The sequence below is a fragment of the Fusarium tjaetaba genome (genome assembly GCF_013396195.1).
Source record: "Fusarium tjaetaba strain NRRL 66243 chromosome Unknown NRRL66243_c0000240, whole genome shotgun sequence".
NCBI classification, from domain to species: Eukaryota; Fungi; Ascomycota; class Sordariomycetes; order Hypocreales; family Nectriaceae; genus Fusarium; species Fusarium tjaetaba.
Window position 1 is genome coordinate 101,669 of NW_023501436.1, and position 19,992 is coordinate 121,660.

The 19,992-nt window shown below is 49.1% G+C and overlaps 8 protein-coding genes across 8 annotated transcripts; 3 read left to right on the forward strand and 5 right to left on the reverse strand.

Moving 5' to 3' along the window:
- Positions 1 to 399: 399 nt before the first annotated feature.
- Positions 400 to 3,212, reverse strand: FTJAE_10430 (beta-glucosidase F; the record flags this gene model as incomplete). Its single annotated transcript, XM_037343272.1, has 4 exons — positions 400 to 2,280; positions 2,327 to 2,415; positions 2,462 to 2,869; positions 2,990 to 3,212. The coding sequence occupies 4 exons, from the start codon at positions 3,210 to 3,212 to the stop codon at positions 400 to 402; spliced, it is 2,601 nt and encodes an 866-aa protein (XP_037202536.1).
- Positions 3,213 to 3,749: 537 nt separating this feature from the next.
- Positions 3,750 to 5,700, reverse strand: FTJAE_10431 (HC-toxin efflux carrier TOXA; the record flags this gene model as incomplete). Its single annotated transcript, XM_037343273.1, has 5 exons — positions 3,750 to 4,415; positions 4,685 to 4,824; positions 4,874 to 5,339; positions 5,467 to 5,629; positions 5,681 to 5,700. The coding sequence occupies 5 exons, from the start codon at positions 5,698 to 5,700 to the stop codon at positions 3,750 to 3,752; spliced, it is 1,455 nt and encodes a 484-aa protein (XP_037202537.1).
- A 1,084-nt stretch (positions 5,701 to 6,784) lies between these two features.
- FTJAE_10432 (dienelactone hydrolase) lies at positions 6,785 to 8,222 on the forward strand (the record flags this gene model as incomplete). Its single annotated transcript, XM_037343274.1, has 3 exons — positions 6,785 to 7,100; positions 7,151 to 7,594; positions 7,651 to 8,222. The coding sequence occupies 3 exons, from the start codon at positions 6,785 to 6,787 to the stop codon at positions 8,220 to 8,222; spliced, it is 1,332 nt and encodes a 443-aa protein (XP_037202538.1).
- Positions 8,223 to 9,195: 973 nt separating this feature from the next.
- Positions 9,196 to 11,725, forward strand: FTJAE_10433 (major facilitator superfamily transporter; the record flags this gene model as incomplete). The annotated part of the gene is made up of 16 exons (XM_037343275.1): positions 9,196 to 9,441; positions 9,497 to 9,658; positions 9,706 to 9,813; positions 9,860 to 9,930; positions 9,981 to 10,091; positions 10,140 to 10,166; positions 10,215 to 10,257; positions 10,307 to 10,349; positions 10,398 to 10,502; positions 10,552 to 10,668; positions 10,717 to 11,122; positions 11,171 to 11,242; positions 11,292 to 11,338; positions 11,386 to 11,459; positions 11,515 to 11,645; positions 11,701 to 11,725. 16 exons carry the CDS (start codon positions 9,196 to 9,198, stop codon positions 11,723 to 11,725), a joined length of 1,788 nt encoding a protein of 595 aa, XP_037202539.1.
- A 734-nt stretch (positions 11,726 to 12,459) lies between these two features.
- Positions 12,460 to 14,242, forward strand: FTJAE_10434 (4-coumarate ligase; the record flags this gene model as incomplete). The annotated part of the gene is made up of 2 exons (XM_037343276.1): positions 12,460 to 14,103; positions 14,159 to 14,242. 2 exons carry the CDS (start codon positions 12,460 to 12,462, stop codon positions 14,240 to 14,242), a joined length of 1,728 nt encoding a protein of 575 aa, XP_037202540.1.
- A 460-nt stretch (positions 14,243 to 14,702) lies between these two features.
- FTJAE_10435 (uncharacterized protein) lies at positions 14,703 to 16,031 on the reverse strand (the record flags this gene model as incomplete). The annotated part of the gene is made up of 2 exons (XM_037343277.1): positions 14,703 to 15,386; positions 15,438 to 16,031. The coding sequence occupies 2 exons, from the start codon at positions 16,029 to 16,031 to the stop codon at positions 14,703 to 14,705; spliced, it is 1,278 nt and encodes a 425-aa protein (XP_037202541.1).
- A 9-nt stretch (positions 16,032 to 16,040) lies between these two features.
- On the reverse strand, positions 16,041 to 16,256 carry FTJAE_10436 (uncharacterized protein; the record flags this gene model as incomplete). Its single annotated transcript, XM_037343278.1, has 1 exon — positions 16,041 to 16,256. The coding sequence occupies one exon, from the start codon at positions 16,254 to 16,256 to the stop codon at positions 16,041 to 16,043; it is 216 nt and encodes a 71-aa protein (XP_037202542.1).
- A 682-nt stretch (positions 16,257 to 16,938) lies between these two features.
- On the reverse strand, positions 16,939 to 17,634 carry FTJAE_10437 (uncharacterized protein; the record flags this gene model as incomplete). Its single annotated transcript, XM_037343279.1, has 4 exons — positions 16,939 to 17,091; positions 17,142 to 17,278; positions 17,331 to 17,466; positions 17,518 to 17,634. The coding sequence occupies 4 exons, from the start codon at positions 17,632 to 17,634 to the stop codon at positions 16,939 to 16,941; spliced, it is 543 nt and encodes a 180-aa protein (XP_037202543.1).
- Between the last annotated feature and the right edge of the window lie 2,358 nt (positions 17,635 to 19,992).

Below are 19,992 nucleotides of genomic sequence, written 5' to 3' on the forward strand. Positions count from 1 at the left end.
ACTTCCAACGAAAAGACGGCATTCGCAAGATGTGGACTCTCCGTTACCTAAGCGCGAGAAATCTGCGTTTCAAAAAGTTCCATATTTTCGTTATCTCAACAGCGATGACGACAGGGTAATTCCACTAAAATAGATTTCTTGTCCAACCTGAAACTCTGCAGAGTTTGTTTACATTAAAAGTATATATCGCGGCAAGTGGGCGGAAGATGCACAATTCATAATCTCAGCGCAGGGAATATTCGCTATTGGTCAAATCGTAAAGCTTTCCCCTATTAAGCTGCAGCACAGCCTGGTCAAAAGATGAAGATCGCCCATGGCGTTTTTGACAGATCAGAGCTAGACTAATCAATCCCCGGCTGCAACCTCGGTTCCTCCTCAGATTTATGTCACTCGGGATATCTACGAATCGTATGATACTGGTCCCTTGACGTCGTGCTCGCAGCCCAAATCGTCTGTGAAGCAGACAGCGTCCAACTTGTCGCTCGCAGACCCCAGCCAAATCTTAAACTCCCCATCAAGGACAAGCCAGTCCTGAGCCTTGACATCCCAGACGCTCAAGTCCTTCCTGGTCAAGGTCAATTGCACCGTCTCGCTCGAGCCGGGCTCCAAAACCTTGGTCTTCTCAAAGTCGCGCAGCTGGATGACGGGTGTCTCGTATCCGGCAACGCTCGGAAATTGCACGTAGGCCTGCACAGAAGCTTTGCCGGAGAATTTGGAACCTGCGTTAGTCACCACCACGCTTAGAGTATAAGCTTCGTCCCAGAGAGCAGGGTTGCCGCCTGAAACACCGCCCGCCTTGGGGAGAGCCGTCTTCTGCGCGGTGGAGTAGCCGTCTGGGTAAGGGTATTTCGATGTCTCGGCTTTGGCGGCCGCAGACTTTGCGTCGGATTCGGAGAGCCAAGAGTATAGGTAGCGCCAGATGGTTTTAAAGCTGCTGGGTTTAACCGCTTCTTTGTAGTCTGGAATGTCTTGCGAATAGTCCAGAACCTTTCCTTTTGCGGGTCGCTTGGGAGGGTACTGAGTTAGCTGGGTGCCTCTCTTGATGGTCGCGTTCGTGTACGTGAAGTTGGTGTAGCTGAGTCCATGGCCAAATGCATACCGAGGTTGAATCTTTTCCTTGTTGAGCCAGCGGTAGTCGATAAATAGTCCTTCACTGTAAGTATCCTGCGGTGCATCAATAAAGCCAGAATCAATGAGCTTGGTGACACTTTCAGGCATGTCGTCCTCCTTTTTGGTGATTGAATAGGGTAAGTGGCCGCAAGGCGACGCGTCACCAAACAGGATGTTGGTGAGAGACTTTCCAGCCTCTTGTCCCGGAAGATGAGCGACCAAGACAGACTTGACCGATGGAAGATCAATCCATTGGTCGACGAGGACAGGCCCGACAGTGTGAATGACAACGACAACATTCTTGTACTTGGCGGCGGCAGCTTTGATGAGTGCATCGCCGTTATGCCAAACGTTCAATTTGTCGGCATTCCGATCACCATTGTTACCCTCGACCGTGTACTGGTTCTCACCCGCGTCAGAAGTAACAAAGACAATTGCAACATCGTCATCAGAAGGGCTCGGGACAGATGGAAACTTGTCAGTGTTGTAGAATGTTACGTCTCCAGCCTCCTTCTTGATAGCGCCGATGGGGTCATCAAGATACATATAGTCGACAGTACCCGATCCCCAACCTTGGCCCAACGTGCCCTTGTTGCAGCTTCGATCGACACAAGCATTTGCGCCATCAGGGTTGGTTTGCGCGCCAGTGCCAAAGACCTTGATTGAGCTCTTGGTGCTCAGTGGAAGAAGTTTGTCGTCGTTCTTGAGGAGAGTGATAGCGTCTTGGGCGATTTGTCGAGCAACCTCGTCATGGTCGTCTTGAACTTGAACAAACTGGTTGACGACTCCTGAGGGTGAGTTAGGCCACGCTGCTGGATACAGAGGACCAACTCGGTTGTATGTGTTGGTGTCAAAGTTGACAGAAGGAAAGTCCTTGTCTTGTTCAAACTGGTACCAGGTTGCCACGATACGAGTAGCCATATCGTTCAGTCTGGACATGGGAACCGAGCCGTTGAGTGCCGAGCGGGTTAGCTCGTACATCCATAGAGAATTTCCAAACAGAGGGATGATGGTATCACCAGGCATACTCATGTCCATTCCTGCAATGGCTGATTGGACACCGGTGATTTGGGAGAGCCAGTCCGTCATGACGAAGCCTTGGAAGCCGAGCTCTTCTTTCAACAAGGCGTTGATGAGATATGAGTGCTCGCTGGATATAGTACCGTTTACCTATACCTATTAGCCATGGTGAGTAAGAAGCGGTAGGTAGACTAACTCGGTTATAAGCTGTCATCGTCGCTCCAACTCCAACTTTTACTGCCTCAGCAAAAGGCCAGAGATACAGCTCATGCATAGTTCGATCATCTATCATGGTAAGTCACGCAAAGGCAACGACGAGGAATAATCTCACCAATGTTTGCCGAGTATGCAGGAGATACAAGATCAGTTGTCTGTCGTCGATACATCTCCTGCTCATTCCCGATAAGATGCTTGACCGTAGCAATGACTCCCTGCTCCTGAACACCCTTGATAGTCTCCCGTGCGCCAATACCTTGTAGCGATGGGTCTGCTCCAAAGCCTTCCCAGTTGCGTCCGCCCTTTGGCTTACGTCCGATAGGACCAACGGACGGACCAAGCCAGACGTTTACGCCCTTACCGCGCGCTTCCTTTCCGATTGCTACACCGCGTTCATACATGAGCTTCTTGTCGAAGGTTGCACCGGCTGTGATTCCATCTGGGAAAGCAGTTACGTTGTCGGCCAGTCGAACACCATTTGCGGCGTCGTTGAGACAAAGTTGAGGGAAGCCAACGCGATGAGCTGATCCGGTGTTACCATTGCAAGGTCTGTGTTATCAGTATCCGTAGTCATGTGAAAGATAAAGTAGCGTACCCTAGTAGCTGTTAACAGGAGTTCCGCTTCTCTTGGGATGATTCTTACCCATGAAGAGACCGGTGCCGGCTGTAATGTTGGTCTTTTCAGCTAACGTCATAGAGTCAACCATCTTCTTAGCTCTGGCATAGCTATCTGCCCAACCTTCATCCCATCCTCCATAAGGAGCGGGATAGTATGGCGCAGCAACAAACCCATCCGCCACGTTCTTCGCAGTTGAACCCACGGCCACTAAGTTGGCCAGGGTGAAAGCAACCTTAGCGAGAGTCATTTTGGTATCAATTGAGCCTCGACTAGAGAAGATAGAAACATCGAAAGGCCGTGCGGTCTTATACTATACAAGTCGACTAGTAACCAGTATAGTATGATAAACCTTATCTCACCGAATCTAGCATCCAATTCGTACACTATCTCCGAGTTATAAGGTCATGTGTGACAGTGCCGTGAAGAGCGCATGGAATTCTGAACGAAACCTTGATTTTAGTTGTCAATTGCCCAATCAGATCCGCGGAAATGTCACTCTACGGAGTTGATATAGCAAAAAGGGTATATCATCCGAACGATGCAACAGGGGGAGATGAAGATCAGCTGAATTAATTCTCTACCGAAAACGGTGAAAGAAACGAAACAATGCTATTGTCTCAATAGAAATGCCGAATAAACATGTGATTCAATCAAGATAGGCTCGAGATGCGTGCTATCTATGCATCATAGTTGATATCGGCCTCACACTATCCTTCCCCGCTCGGCTATATAGCCGTCGCTATACACCCACTTCATCGCCTTCAAGGGTCGACCACGAGGCCATTCATTCACCTCCTTCCTTCTTTGACTTGATTCTCCTTCTCTCCATTCCGATACTTGCCAAAAAGGCGACGCCGCCAAGTGCCGTCGATACAAGCAAGGCATTTGAGATAGCATACCTGAACGCATCTCTGACGTAGGCAAGGGAGTCAGCCGACACGACATGTTCCAAACCAGTCCCACCTTCAGCGATAACGGCTTGTAAGTCAATGCCGGCTATTGTCTTTAGCCTCTGGCGGAGAGAGTTCTGGAAAACGTTTTGGGAGATGGACAGACCCACTGAACCTCCCAGGGCTTGGGATAGGATGATCAGCACTGTTCCCAGGGGAATGTCACCCGCTCCCAATACGACCTGTACGGCAAAGATTGGGATCTGGATCGCTATACCAAATCCAGCTCCGGCTAGAATTTCGTAGCCGAACCATCTCGCCGTTGGGGTGTTCTGTGAGATCGTGTACAGCAGACCTGCACCAGTTGTGAAGATGGCTGAGCCGGCCCACATGAACGGCACGTAGTACCCCAGCCAAGTGATAATAGAGCCGGTAATAAGAGTAGCTACTGTGACGGTAACCCCGTGGGGAAGAATGTCAACACCAGATGCTTGGGGGTCCACTCCCTTGACGGCCTGGAAATAGAACGGCAGATGGTAACTCTGCGTGGTCATAGCTCCCTGGTACAGTGCAGAGAACAGGCATCCAAGGAAGACGGATCTCTGTGAGATGATGCGAGGGCGGATCAATGCACTAATGAGTCAGCGACAACGACGTCAGACAAGAAGGGCGCCTGAGACGAGAAGCGGACTTACGCCTCTCCTTGGCGGATTTGTATATAGACGAAAAGTATCAGAAGAAGACCAGAGCCAACCAAGCAGCCCCATACGCGTGAATCGGACCAAGTATGTTTGGTGCCTCCCCATTGAAGAGCAAGAAAGAGACATACAAGAGCTCCTGCAAGGACCACTGCGCTTTTGAGGCCGAGGCCAAGTATCTTTTCCTTGAGGGAATGGTCGCTATCTGGAGCTTCACCGAGTGAGAGGGGATAGTAAAAACAGATTATGAGAGCCATTACAGCACCCAGAGCTTCACCATTAATGAGCACGGGGATAGATGTGTTGGAGGGGGAACCCACGCAAGTTGATCCAGAAACAGAATCTCCAAGTAAGTTGCTTAGAGTGAGTGAATACGCCACCAAGTGAGGGACCGATGACAGACGCTATGCCATACATGCTGGAGATTATGACCAGCAGTAACGGTCTTTTCCTCATCTCCACAATCTTGGAAATGATGATCATGGCGCCGCAGAAGATACCCGCTGCACCGAGTCCAGCAATGGCTCTACCGATTATGAAGGCTGCTGAACTCGGTGCTGCAGCACAAAGAATAGAGCCCCCTTCGAAGATGATTGAAGAGATCAAGTATACCCATTTTAGGTTGAAGAAGGTATAGATCTTGCCGAAAGTTGGCTGGAAAGACATTTGGGTGAGGAGATAGGCCGATGCATACCATGCTACCGAAAGACTATCATTAGGTGAACCAGCTTGGATGGATGGGTCTAACTTACCAACGTCACCAAGGCTATCGAACTTGCTCGTAATCTTTGGGATAGCAGTAGCTTCAGGCAGTCAGCAGGAGTCCGAGGAACGGAGATTAATTCTTGCCAATGATGCTATTATCCAGAGCGATCATCAATACGCCAACCATCAGTGAAAGTGTCATCAGTACTAAGGGTAATCCATGAAGATAAGTATCCTCCTCCTGTACTGATTCTCCCTCAACAGTATCGTCTCGACGGACACTTGCCTCGAGATCCGCCGGCGGACTCGACTTCTCCTTGTTTCCAGCCTCTACGAAAGCGTTGACCGGAGGTTTAGTGTCACCTTCGTGTCTATGCTGTAGTCAGGAGTCTGTATCTTCTCGCATGTTGAGTTATACTGACCTTGGCTCTTCGAGATCCATCCTGGTGTCACCCATAATCGCTCGGGGCCTCTCAACCATTTCTGAACGTCATTTCCGAGCTTTGTGGGTTTACAGAGCATCTTAAGTAATGTGAAAGCAACTTGTCAATGTTTTTCTGGGTATCACACCATGTAATCCGGCTGCATTGAAGTATTACGTTATTTGCAGCGTCGCATTCGCACTCGCACTAACCTCCGCATTCGCCAGTCAGAAGATAAGCAATGCATAAAGACCCGATCATTTCTAACGTTTTTTGAACAACGGTTGCTAAGCACGACTCTTGATTTGGTCATCTCCCTCATGAATAGCTTCATTTTGGTCACAATCTCCTGCAAGTAGTCCGATCTGGGCAAAGCTTTTATGCATAACTGTTAGGGCTGGACTCCAGAAGGATAAATGAGTGGTAGTCAGCTGAAACTTGAATTACCAGTATGACTTCTCGATAGTGATCTTGGAATGTCTCACCCAGACAGTCATAGGGTATATATATTGTGTTGAGGCTATTGTAAGCACTGGTGGTTTTATCCGGATCGTGCTGGCACTGTCAGACTTTTTATCAACAATAAGCATGATCAGTTTACCCCAGAAGCTAGCGGTTTCAATCTGGCCTCGTGCTCCATTATTCAGAGACATAAGAAAGACAATGTCGAGATCTAGCGTGACTAGCACAGCGCTCTGAATTTTGGAGCAACTACGAGGCTAGGGAGGATGCCAACAACACGAATGAATGTTGGATCGCATATAGTCGTCCTTGGATCCTGGTATAATAGGAAAGTATATCAAATTCAGACGAGAACTCGAGCTGCCTCATCACTAGTACAATTCTTTTCAATGTTCGAACGTTGGAAAAGCACCGAAAGATCAAGAACTGCAGGGTAGTCAAGATTTCGGCATGACCAAATCAGATCACAGTATCCGATGAGTCAGCCTCAACACGTACTGTTCTGACATCATCATCACGCTCAAACAGGGTCAACCGATTGATCTGAAACTTGGAAGTTGGAAGTGGACAAGAATATATCAGGTTATTCTCATCCTCTAACCTCTCAGACTCTGTAAATCATAATATTGAATGATTGTCAATATGAACATCAACATTCCAAATCTGATCAAATCCGCCGTTCCAGAGGCTGAAGGGCGCAACGTCCAGATCCTCTCAGACAACAGGACCAATCACAGAGACCAGAACTTTCTCTCGGGCGATTTCCCGCGTAACCCTCCAAAACTCTACATAACCGGTGAAAATGATGACTTTGACGAGGTCACTCTTGCTGAGTGGAGAGATGAGGGTTTTGATGTTGAGTACATCTCAATGGAGAGCTGCGGTGATGGGTATTTGAAGAAGATCAAGTCGTTGAGCAGGGAAAACTTGGGCCCTTGTGAGAAGTTTGGAATTGTTGGTAAGTTAATACGTTCCTGGGAAAATCGAATCAATATTGACAGGTAAAAGCCTACGATGACGCTGCAGCTGTTTGTCTCGAGCACTTTCACATTCTCGATAACAACCCAGAGTTCAAGCTCGGCCTTCTCATTGCTTATTACCCAACTCGCATCCCAGATACCAATGGAAGATTCCCCAGCAGTATTAGCGCCCTTGTTCATCTAGCAGCAGGTGAAGAAGTCGGTGTTGTCAAGCAATCTCAAATGGTTGGCATCCAAGGCAAGAAACGCGTGAGACGCACCAAGATTCAGAGCGGCATGGGTACTGGCGGAAAACTTGACCTTGCATATCCCAGTTACACATATGAAGCTGAGCCTGGCTTTGCTGAACACGATCTGGATGAGTATGATGGTGTTTCTGCGGAACTGGCCTGGAGTCGAAGCTTGGCTGCAGCTAGGAAGGTGTTTGGTATCAACCCGGATCTAGAGCTTGTTCTGGAACATAACCTGCAGAGTAAGTCTCTAACACTTCGCGACGGGACATTATTGAGCAGGACTGATTTTCGGCAGGCAAATTCTTCTCGAAAAACCTCGGTCAAGCATTGTCGACCTTCACCACGCACAAGACCCCTCATGTCACTTACATGCCGACTCTAACCGGTGCAACTGGCGCCGCTGAACTGAAGCGCTTCTATTCAGAATCATTCACAACTCCATCCTCGCTAAAGATCACACTCTTATCGCGCACCATCGGCGTTGATCGCGTTGTTGACGAAATGCACGTCCACTTCAAGCATACCGAGCAAGTCCAGTGGATGCTCCCTGGAGTTCCACCAACAAACAAGAAGATTGAGATTCTCATGGTGAGCATTGTTGCAGTCAGAGGTGGAAGACTGTATCAAGAGCATGTCTATTGGGATCAAGCTAGCGTGTTAGTCCAAGCAGGCCTTCTTGATCCCAAGCTCCTGCCGCAGTCGGCGAAAGATCTTGGTGTTGAGAAGCTTCCGGTGGTAGGACGACGAGCGGCGAGGAGAGTAAGGAAGAATAGGGATGCAAGCGATGATGAGGGAGAGGCTGACAATGAACTGATTCCGGGGTGGAATAAGCAGGAGGGTGAGGGTGGCAAGAATGAGCGAAAGTAATGTATAGATAATGACTAGGCATCAAATACTTAATCGAAAGAATAAGCTATGTTGTCCAGACCGTTAAGGCAGGGGAAGAAAACTAACGACCTTGAGCCTAGGTGACAAAAAGGCTTGGGTAACTTAGCATAAGTTTATGATAGGCTTAGAGTAGACTTCTTATACCCTTTTCTAAGTTTTATGACACCTTATATTAAGGTCTGATGTTTTCTTGTCTCCTGAAAACACTACTGGGTGATGAAGACATCACCGGGCTTTGTCCAGTCCAGCCTATCTTTCTTTGTTCGCACCAGGCTTTGCCGATAAGTCGGCAAACTTCAATCCCTGAAGATACTGGTGTGATAGTCCATAAAAGTTGGCCGATGGTGAATCTTGCTTCAGGTCTCATTGGCCTGTTGACTTACTCTACAGAAGAGCAATATGGGCAAGCAAGATCTGGACACTGGTATGGACTAAAAGATTGAGTAATCGGCAGACTCATCGTTCGTTTGCTGTATTTAATGATATTCAATTATACTTATCTTATATAAACTTGTTTCTAAGCTTAAGCCAAGCTTGCCCCGTAGTTGTCGCGATGACTTTTCCGAAACGATCACGACATCGGATCCGCATATTGCTAATCGATGTCGCAAGCAACAAGGCCAAGGTCGATGGGCCCTGATGTAACACTTCTTTAAAATTCCTGCATTTCCTCGGAGGATCGACCACTTTTCGTCGGAAGCATGTCTCCTATTGACGGTTGTAGGTAGTTTTTCCATTGATATTACTCGCATAGAACCACTTGGTTATCGAAGCGATGGTGCACGTTGATCTCGCAATGGCTGACCCCCAATTTATTATTTGGGGCTCATATCTGGCAGGGTTAATTTGAGAGTTGGTAATTGTTTAAGTAGCAGTGATGTGGCCGTTTTATCGCATTTTGTAGTGTTCGTACGCCCTGTACTATCGATTCGGTCAAGCCAAAGATTGCACTATGTCGCATCATCAGCCTACCGTCGTCTCGTCGTCCGGAGTATCAGACTCTCCTTCTGATAACGGAAGTCTCAAAGGGAAAAGCAAGGCCGAAAATGATGGATATCCAAGCGACTCCGTGCCCCCAACCGCACCAGCCCTGGCTGCTCAGCAAGGGCAGCGCATGGAAGCGGCGATGGGAGATGCGATCCTACGATTTCTGCGGATAAGAAAGCCTCGAAGGAACGATACCTACGATCTTGATGCGGTACGGGCGAGAGTGATAATCGTTTATAAGGAGTGGGAGACTAACTCGAATCAAGGTCGCGACGCAGCCGAGTATCTGGGACTCGCCCGATATCGAACGATACAAAGAACTGTATATCCACCCGCAGTGGGAGAACTGGTCGGCCTTTGATCCCAACTTCCGTTGGACATGGCGTGAAGAGAATTCCGTTCGTCACAAGGTTGACTGGAAGATCATGGTACGAGAAGAGCCAGCTTCATAGGTGTATAGAACTAACCTTTGTAGGTTTGGATGTGCATCATGTTTGCAGCATTGAACATCGACAGGAACAACATCCAGAACGCTGTATCAGACAATATGCTTGATGATTTGGGCATTACGCACGCCGACTACGTGAGTTCCTTTCCACAGATTGGAGACGCAATACTGACGGAGGCAGAATATTGGACAAACTATTTCTCGAGTTGGCTTCCTTGTTGCTGAGTTGCCTTCGCAGCTTATCTCCAAGCGGTAAGTTGAGTAGAAAGCTCTCGTTTGTCTTGATACTAACCTTGCTGTAGAATTGGACCCGACATGTGGATTCCTATCCAGCTTTGTATCTTTAGTCTTATCTCAGCGATGCAGTTCTTCCTGAAGGGCCGCGCATCATTCCTTGCCACAAGATACCTCATGTGAGTTCTCTGAGAAGAAGCAACCTAGGCTCTTGCTAATGTTACTAGTGCAACGTTCCAAGGCGGCTTTATCCCGTAGGTCTCCTTGCTGTCATACCCTGAGACATCCCTAACGAGGAACAGCGATACGATTCTATACCTTAGCTACTGGTATACTGGCACAAGAGTACGTCTAGATACGATGGGACAACGAGAAGGCTTACTGACTTTAGTAGCTCCCAATACGACTGGCTTGGTTCTGGATGTCTTCGCAGCTCGGTAGGCAAATACTCTGTGCTCGAAACTGCACAAGCTGACAAGTCACAGTCGATATCGGAGTTGGATTTGCCGCTGTCGGTATGCTCTCCATGCGTGGAATGCTTGGATATGAAGGTTGGAGATGGCTCTTCCTCATTGAAGGAGCGTTCACTTGTAAGTTGATATCTCGTTCATGAAAGTCGCTCTGCTAACGGAGTCACAGTCCTGATCGGCGTCGCATCCTTCTTCCTGATGCCGCAGTCACCAGCTAGAACGAAGAGTTGGTGGAACCCCAAGGGCTACTTCACCGAGCATGAACAGAAGATCATCGTCAACTCTGGTAAGTGGTTTACCCATCAGTGGCGAATCGGGTGCTGATGATGCGTAGTCATTCGCGATGATCCCCAGAAGGGAGGCATGTACAACCGACAAGGTCTATCCGTCCGCCAAATCTGGGAATGTACCAAAGACTACGATATGTGGCCGCTCTACGCCCTCGGTCTACTCTTCGGTCTACCAAAGTACCCTGTCAACCAATACCTCACGTTGTCCTTCCGCGGGCTGGGCTTCAACGTCATCGAGACCAACCTTCTGTCCATTCCATATATCGTCGGATCTTGCATCACGATGCTTGCCATCACAGCGTTCAGCGAACTCGTCAATAACCGAAGTTTTGTCTCAATGGCGGAGGATGCTTGGTTGCTTCCATGCTTCGTGGCATTGATCGCGTTACCTGATCCAATCGGCCCTTGGGCTTACTTTGCCATCTCAACAGTGCTTCTGTCTTTTCCATAGTGAGTGCCCTCCTACTCAAAAGTGTTCTTTTCACTGACAGCACCTAGCACTCATCCCATTCAAGTCGCATGGACGAGCAGGAATGCGGGGTCAGTGCAGAACAGAACCGTCTCAGCATCGTAAGGTTGCTCACCTTCATTTCAAAGTATGATATCTAACGATGTATAGACTCTATAATATGTGGGTTCAAGTCAGTGGAATGATCGGAGCAAACAGTAAGTTCCCATGGCCACGTATGAGCTGAGTCACTGACATGTCGCAGTCTATCAGCCAAGCGACTCGCCCCGATACTTCAAAGCCAACACAGGTCTTCTCGTCATTTGTGTATGGATGTGTGTAAGTATTGAGCATAGCCATTACAAATGATGAAGCCAGGCTCACACCTTCACAGCTCGTTCAATATCCCGGGACATTCTTTTATTACAGGTGGAGGAACAACCAGAAGGCCAAGAAATGGGACGCCATGACCCCAGAGCAACAGCATCATTACAGGACAACAACGACCGACAAGGGCAACAAGCGGTGAGTTTCCGTTCGGTCGCGGCGGAAATGTTATAACTTGCTGATTTATATCCAGACTTGACTTTCGTTTCGCGACTTAGTCTCGGCAGCCGAGGTTGAAGGTCTTGGGTGAACGAGGACGCACGGATGGCTCCCGGATCGCGGTGACAGCTGGTGTTCAAAAGGATGCGCGATTGACAAGAGTGAGATTACTTGTATTACATGTCACTGGCCATTCTTTTAATCCTTGATCAAGCCTGAGTCAGCGTGATACACACTTTTCAATCCATTACCACTTTAAGCCGTGAACCTTTTCACCCAACCACTCAGAACCAAATCCTTCAGATTGACTTTATTACCATGTTACATCAATCAGAAACACCGAAACTCAAACAATAACCGAATCACCGTACCCTCACTTCCATCTCGCAAACCTAACCCTCCTGACCCAACCTCCCCCACCTTTCTCGGATCAAGGAACCCGCAGTCGTCTCGAGCTATCTCTCAATCCGTCCACCAGATCGTGCCTCGGCTTTTTTCTCTCGAATGCTCGATCGTCGCAAGCGAGCCGAGGGTCGAAACGCGGGGTTACAGTGCCAAAAGGAGCAAAGATTGGTTGCTACCCCACACGGGTTTGCCATGGGAATTCATCATTTGGCGGTCGAAATAGCTTGGTCTACCCCGGATTTGCTCCTCAGCTTGCTCTAGGCCGGGAAAACGTGTTAAATAGCTCGTAATCGATCTGTAATTCTCCTCTTTCCATGCCTGATCTCCCTTGATAGATTGTGAAATCTGTTTGTTCTGTTCTCACGTTTGTCTGATATCTCTATTCAATATGGCTCTCCATTCACGATGGTCTAAACCGATTCCAAAATGCTCCCTGCAGCAATGGGTCTTTGGTTCAGCCACTGAGCCCATCGAGGAGGGCGATAAGCCTATCCTCATCGACGCAGACCGTCCAGACACGCACTTCCTCACAAAGGAGCAATTCCGACTTCTATCCAAACAAGTTGCCCTCGGTCTCATGAAAGCCGGTCTGCAGCCAGGAAACAAAGTGCTGATGTTTTCCTCCAACAACATCTACTTCCCATGCATATTCCTCGGCATCTTGATGACCGGTGCTATGTTCACTGGTGCCAATCCCGCCTTCACACCGCGAGAGCTTGCGTATCAGCTCAAAAACTCTGAGAGCACGCATATGTTTGTTGTTGCGAACCAACTACCCACGGCATTGGAGGCTGCTGAGACAGTTGGCCTACCAAAGGAAAACATCTTCGTCATCGATCCGTCTGTACTTCCGCCTGTTGGAACAACACCTATTGCGCCCTCGATTACGAAGGATGGTCTTCGCATGTGGACTGATCTTGTAGCTGATAACCAAGCACAGGCTAAGAACTGGAAATGGACAGAGCCCGCGGATCCAGAGACAGCTGGTTGCTGCCTCAACTATAGCAGCGGCACAACGGGCGTTCCCAAAGGCGTTGAGATTACTCACACGTCATATGTCGCCAACGGCTTAGGTGTCGTCCTCATTTCAGACCTAGAGCCTGATCCCGAGCTTCAAAAGCGTACCAAAGGCCTCGACTTTCTCCCCATGTATCATGCATACGCGCAAACATACTTCATCTCCATCTATCCCCATCTCAACGTCCCTGCATACATCATGCCCGCCTTTGACTTTGAGAAGATGCTACAGCACATCCAGCGCTTCCGGATCACAAGCCTTCTCTGCGTTCCTCCCATTTTGGTCTACCTGTCAAAGCATCCTCTCGTCAAGAAATACGACATCAGCAGTGTCGAGCGCCTCGGATCTGGTGCTGCACCTTTGAGTAAAGAAGTTGCCACGAGTGTTGAGAAGCTGTGGGCTGATGGAAGCGTCAACGTCAAGCAGGGTTGGGGTATGACAGAGGTTACATGCACCAGTATGACTTGGGACCCTCGGGTTGTGTGCGATCCTTCTGCGGTCGGAGAATTGGCACCGAATTATTCGGCAATGCTCATGCATTTAGATGGTAAGACACCAGTGACAAAGCCCGGTGAGCGAGGTGAGCTTTGGGTTACGGGACCTACGTTGATGAAGGGATATTGGAAGAATCCCAGTGCTACAGCGTCAACAATTCATGTTGATGAGAATGGTACGAGGTGGCTGAAGACAGGCGACATCGCCTTCGTCGAGTCATTCAAGCCTGGAGCCATCTTTCACATCGTCGATCGAATCAAGGAGTTGATCAAAGTCAAGGGCAACCAGGTTGCGCCAGCAGAACTGGAAGCCGTGCTTTTGGATCACCCCGAGATTGCAGATGCTGCAGTCGTTGGTGTTCCATATGAAGGCGATGAGGTCCCTCGCGCTTATCTTGTCAAGGTCCCTGGATCACAAATTACCGAACAGCAGATCATTGGTTGGATGGAGGCTAGAGTTGCAAAGTATAAACGTCTCAAGGGCGGTGTGTCTTTCGTGGATATGATCCCTAAGAACCCGGTGAGTGATACCTACAATCAAGCTTTATGCCATGTCGCTAACCTTTGGCCTTCAGTCCGGGAAGATCTTGAGACGGGAGCTGAGGGAGAAGGCGAAGGAGGAAATGGATCCCAACAGAGCACCCTCTTCACGACTCTAAACAGAAGCCGTGTCTTAGTTCCAGTAAGTGCAGGATAGACATGCAGATATCAAGACAGCGGTTGCCGAAGCATGAGAGAATTGTGCTGTATTAGCGTAAATATATTCGTATTTGATAGTACTTGTACAGAAGCATATCAGCTTCTATCATTGTGGCCGAAAGTAACTTGAACAGGTACCAATATGCCAACTTTGGTCCTGTATCCTGGCTATCAAACATCCCCCCTTCCAAAATCTCGTCTGCCATTGCAATGTAGCCAGATGAACTCAAACACATCAGAAAGAGATGACGAGCCAATGCTCTAGGCCTGTTCCACTGATGCGAACCCGAACATATCCTCATCAACAAGCGGTACAACATGAGTCTGCGGAAGGCTACAGCCCTAACAGTATTGCTTCCTTGCTAGTTCACAAGATACTGGGTTTGACTCATCAGTCGTAAGAATGCGTCTGGTAAGCTCTCAGCCCATGGGTACATCTGCCTGCTGACCATCCATCTGGTTGAGAAGTGCACGCTCTTCGATATCCGCCCGAAGTTCTCCAAGCGACGAACCCTTGTCCTGGGCGAACTTTTCGAGAATTGCAATGGCCGAAGGACTAGTTCTGACCAAAAGTTGAAGGAACCCCGTGTGCTCGACAGTCATGCCGAGCTTCTCAGCAGCTGTCTTCTTCTCCTCCAGCAGGGGCTTCTCCATGTTCATGAACTCGAGAGCAGGGCGCGCAGCCTCTTCTGTCTGATGGCATGCCAAGTGAGCCGCACCAAGTTCCGCCTCAGCTTCTTCGAGGTCCTTGGCTTTGGCGGCCAACTGAGCCACCATGTGTTGCTCCACGGCCTCGAAATTCTCGGCGACAGATGGCAGACAGAATTTCTGCGAGTCGGCGAGGTTCTTGAGGCAGTTGTTGAGTGTTTCGCTATCCTTTCGAATGTTTTCGACCTTGGACTCGGCTTGGAGGGAATATTCTTGTGCGGCTCGATATGCCTCGAGGCAGGGCTGGTGGATTTCTAGCTCGTGGTTGATATGGTGCTGATGAAGCTCCACATTGCCGAGGAGGTGCTCGTGTTGCTGACGCAAGTCTTGCACATGCATCTCCAGGTGATGATGAAAGATGTCGGTTGCCTGTATCCCCGCGGGGCGGTCGTCATACTGTCATTCGATTAGCAAAGCCTTCATAGCAGGCAAGGAGGGAGAGCTTACATTGTGCTGATCAGTCATCATGAGAGATGCCGGAGCGCCTGGCTGAAGAGGCTGCAGAGATGGTACTGTCTGGTAGCAGACACGCTTGTTTGACGGGTTGACGGATGTCGCCGAGATAGAGCGGTCTCGCTTGTTGGTGGGCTGATTAGGCATCGGAGAAGGTGTTGCAGGAGCCTTTGCGGGTGGATGAGACTCAGCCGGAGTGATGGTGTTTCCGTTGTGAGTGACGGCGACGATACTATCAGCAGTGGCCTCATGCTCACGAGCGGCATCCGAGAGCTTCTGAGAACTGATGGCGACCAAGATGTGTTCGAGGCCTCCTCGGGGGGAATGCTCGTCGACCGTGGCCTCATCGTCGTCATCTGTTGCTCCAATCTCTTGCTCATCTTGACGCTGAGCAGTAGGGTTTGAAGTACTTCGAGTGCAATTTGCGAGATTGTTTGCGACTAAGAAGCACTTTGCGGCCTTGATATCGCACGGACGAAGAACGTTATGCGGAGCACGGCGAGCTCTCTCATGGAGATCATCCCTGATGGCAGACACATTGCAAACCTTGTTGGCTTCTTCGAGTAGGTTGGCCAAGGCTGCCAACATATTGCGACTCTATTGCTTAGGTTGGACCTCGGCCAACCACTCCCAAGGCTTCTGGCCCACGACGGCTTCGATTCGTTGAATGAAGCGTCGAACGATGTGTCTATCTTTCTGGCTGCAAGTGACGTTCGGCGGCAACACAATCTCTTCAGGCTCAGCGGCTGGGGCGGCAACTGGACCCGGTGACGGCTGGGCTGGCGAGGCTGCTGCCTCTTCAGCGTGCGCCATGACTACGACGAGGATGAGAATAGAAACAAATTGTGCAGCAGTGAACGGGATGTCGGTGATGGAATGAAGTGAAGGGTGAGGTGTGAGGAAGAGAAAAGGAGAGCAGAGACATCAAAACAGAGCAGAACTCTCATCAGTAGCGCGCTTGTGCAACGCAAGCACGTGACTGCAGCCTCACTCTTGATGCCGTGTAACATCACAGCCTGTATTTCATAGGCTGTGAGTCATCGAAATCATCATGAAGTCCGTGCTTGCGTCGTGATTTGAGGATGTCTGATTTCCAGCAGTGCCAGCCAGTGGTTGTCATGGATACCGCGATGTCCTTGACAAAAGGCAAACGGAAACTGGAAAATCAACATAAACAAACAAACAGAGTGTCCTGTTCAGGTTCTGAAGGTATTTGACAAGTTGAAGAACTCCCGCAGGTGGTAGATTACTGAGTGTAAAATCTCAAATCTCATGCCACTTTCAAAGGCAAGCTCTATAATCGGCCTTCCGGGCGCGTGGAATTCGAGCACAATCTAAATGGCAAGAAGAAAATAGTGCTCAAGAACAAATATTAATACTATTGTGCGTATGTACATACTCAATCCATCATTCGCGTATCCAATCTGACGTACTTTTCACAATACTTTAGACCTTTTTTAGGCAAAGCATCTTTGCTTGGTGAATTTTGATCTTTCTACATAAGAGCGAACAAGAACATCATAGAAGCCCAAGCCATTCCGATAGCCGCGACTCCAGTGTTGAGGGAGTTGGCACCAGCAGTGGGAACAGGTGTAGCAGGGATAGGTGCGGGTGCAGTTGGGGTGACGATAGGAGGGGCAGTAGGAACCTGCACGTGTTAACATTTCCACCGAGTGTTCTCAAAGTATCTAGACTTACTACAGGCGGGGCGGGAACAACGGGTGCAGCGGATGTTGGTCCATGAGCCTTAGACTTTGACTCGTGTGTGGCGCTCGGAACGGCGGTGATAGTAACGCCAGCAGCCTCGCAGAGTCGAATGCCAGCGGAAATCGCAGCTACATATATCAGCTTACACTCAAGTATGTCAATGAGAGTATCAAAACTTACCAGCGGCCTCACGTGGGCCGCAGCTGGACCCGACGCAGCTGACGTAGGATTCGGCGAACCCTGGAGCTTTACAGACGCAACCGGGGTCCTCAGAACCGCACTTGCTATCTTGAATGACCTTCAGGGCACATTGTTGCTGTTTGAAGATGTCAGTTTAGCTTGAAGAGTAGTGGTATGGTCAGCTTACTGCGCACTCGGGAAGGACGCCGCCACTGCCACCGCCTTGTCCTCCAGCCTGGGAAGTTGACTGTGCCAAGGCAGATGAGGAGAGAAGGGCAGTGGTGAAAAGGAAGAAGGACTTCATCTTGAGACTGGTTGTAAGTTTGGAATGGCGTAAATGTTGTGTGATATGAAGTCCCAGGTTGTACAAGAGTGATAATCAGCGACAAGTGATCAGTCTTTCGTAGATATTCGCCAAGAAACATGGGGAATGTCAGCTTATATAGGTGACTACTTCATGAAAGATTCCAGTAAGACACCAAGGACAGAAGAGCAATGGATCTGGAATGAGCCACCACGCGAGCTCCGCCGTTTGGGAGGCTGGGAAGACTCTAGTACACACGTGCAACTCATGTTCCTATTCGTCCAGATATCAAGCTCAAGCTCAAGGTTCAATGGCTGCAGCGGCTCAGATCGAGAGTGCAAAGTCTGGAGATATCCAGACCAATCGGGATGACCAGAGGACTGTCCACGCAAAGGGACACCCGAAGAACGGATGCAGCCTCAAAGCAAGTTGGCGAGCGACTTTCGTACGCCAGGTGAACAGCATGTTTTCGTCCTTTTTCTTGGAATCAGAAGCTACAGGGAGCTGAGAATCGGTTAAGATTAAGAAGGTCAGTGTCTCCAGCACAACATCAGCCCTTCTCCTGTATTGTTTTAATTGGTCAATTGCATCTTAATGGGTGCATCGTATTTCCCGACGCCTTGGCGTTATAGTTCAAGCCCTAGCGACAGTACCTTGTTGCCTTGTCAGCTTATCAGCCTTACGGTTCAAGAGCTTTCAGCTATCGATGGAGCTGACGCAGTGCTACCAAGAGTTGTTCACTTCACTGATCACAAGATGCTGAGCCCGGGGATAGCGTAGGTGGTAATCGTCTCCCTTCGTTTCTCTGGGATGTCCATGGCGAGATTTTTGTGCATCTTGAGCCTAACTCAATTAAAGTTCCAGGGTCACTGCCATTCATCATGACTTCGTTTTTAGAGGGGTAAGCATCGATCGGCAGGGCGAGCTGCGGGTGGCTTGTCAAGCTTCGGTTTGGCTTCGGCTACATCGATGGGCGCGTTCCCGGCGGTTTGGCTTTTCTTATCTGTTCATCCTGGAAAGTCCATTCACATACTCAATGATCTGGGGTATCCTTTCCATCGCAGCTGCAACTATGAGTTGCATTCACCATATAGGGAGACACAATATCCCATTTGTGTTCTTGTGCGTGTGTGAGGTCGCTTGGACACAAGGCTCCGAATGACTTTATATTGGGACTTTTGGTGCTAGACGTCAGCTGAAACGCACGTATTGGTAGCACTCCTGCTGATGCGTCTGTAGTGTAACGCGCGGCCTTCGATGACTCCTTCATAGCTCGTATCAAGCTGCAGGATGCTTAAGTTTAGAGTTACTCAACACGGATATCCCGGCACAAGGCCTTCATTTGCATGCGAGCTGTACGAGACTCAGTAGGTATCATCGCGATGACGGGCAGGAGTTTGATATTGCGATACGCAAACTGGGCAGCTACTGCACCCAAGAACTTTGGGTTCTTACTGAGGCAGCGAAACTTATTGATCGAATCATATGGAATTTCATTTGTGCAAAAAAAATAAAAGAAATGCAAAAGAAAAGATTGCGGTTTATGTGGATCGAACACATGACCTTCAGATTACGATTTCCAAAGTTTGACTTCAGTCTGACGCTCTCCCAACTGAGCTAAACCCGCCAATCAACTAAGCGATAAAGGACTGGCCCTCTCATTCGATCCATGAGCTACATACTGAGCGGCACTGCTTTTGTGTCCTGTTGAACTCGTTGAGAATTATTACTCAACACTCAAATGAGAAACAGCCGGTCATCGCTTTACGTTCGTGGACTCGCTTTGCAAGCTGCTATCAAGTTATTAGCTGTCAGCTGGTCCGATATGCGATGACCGTGTCAGCGCCCAAGGGGCGATGAATTTGTTTGGCAATTGCGTTTCCTCGTGCGCAGCGACAGAGCCTCATGTCCAAGCTGTCGCACCCAAGGGTAATTGTTTGGAATGTCACCAGTAAATCGGGATCCCGCTCCTCTCATTTTCTAGGCACTAGAAGCGGTTGTACGGGAAATTCTCGCTTGGCTGAGGTCATAGCTTAATTGAAGGATTCGAGAAGTCTCCCTTAATCTTCCTTCGCCGTGTCTGCCTTCACTGTCTCAAGCCAACAGAAGCAACGCGTTTGGTGCGCTGTGTTTTCCTTGTATGGCTAATGCTTCCTTCCATTGAATCAGCTGCTACAATGACACCATCGTGATGCTTACGACACTGTTGCACAAGGCTGAGCAGGGCAAGCACGATCCTTCGCGTTTCATCGACGATAGCGGGTCGCCATGATTGGCAATCCAAGCATCTACCTAATTTAACTCCCCCACTGACCGAGCGAGGGGGCAAAGAGAATTCACGGATATAAACAACGCCTT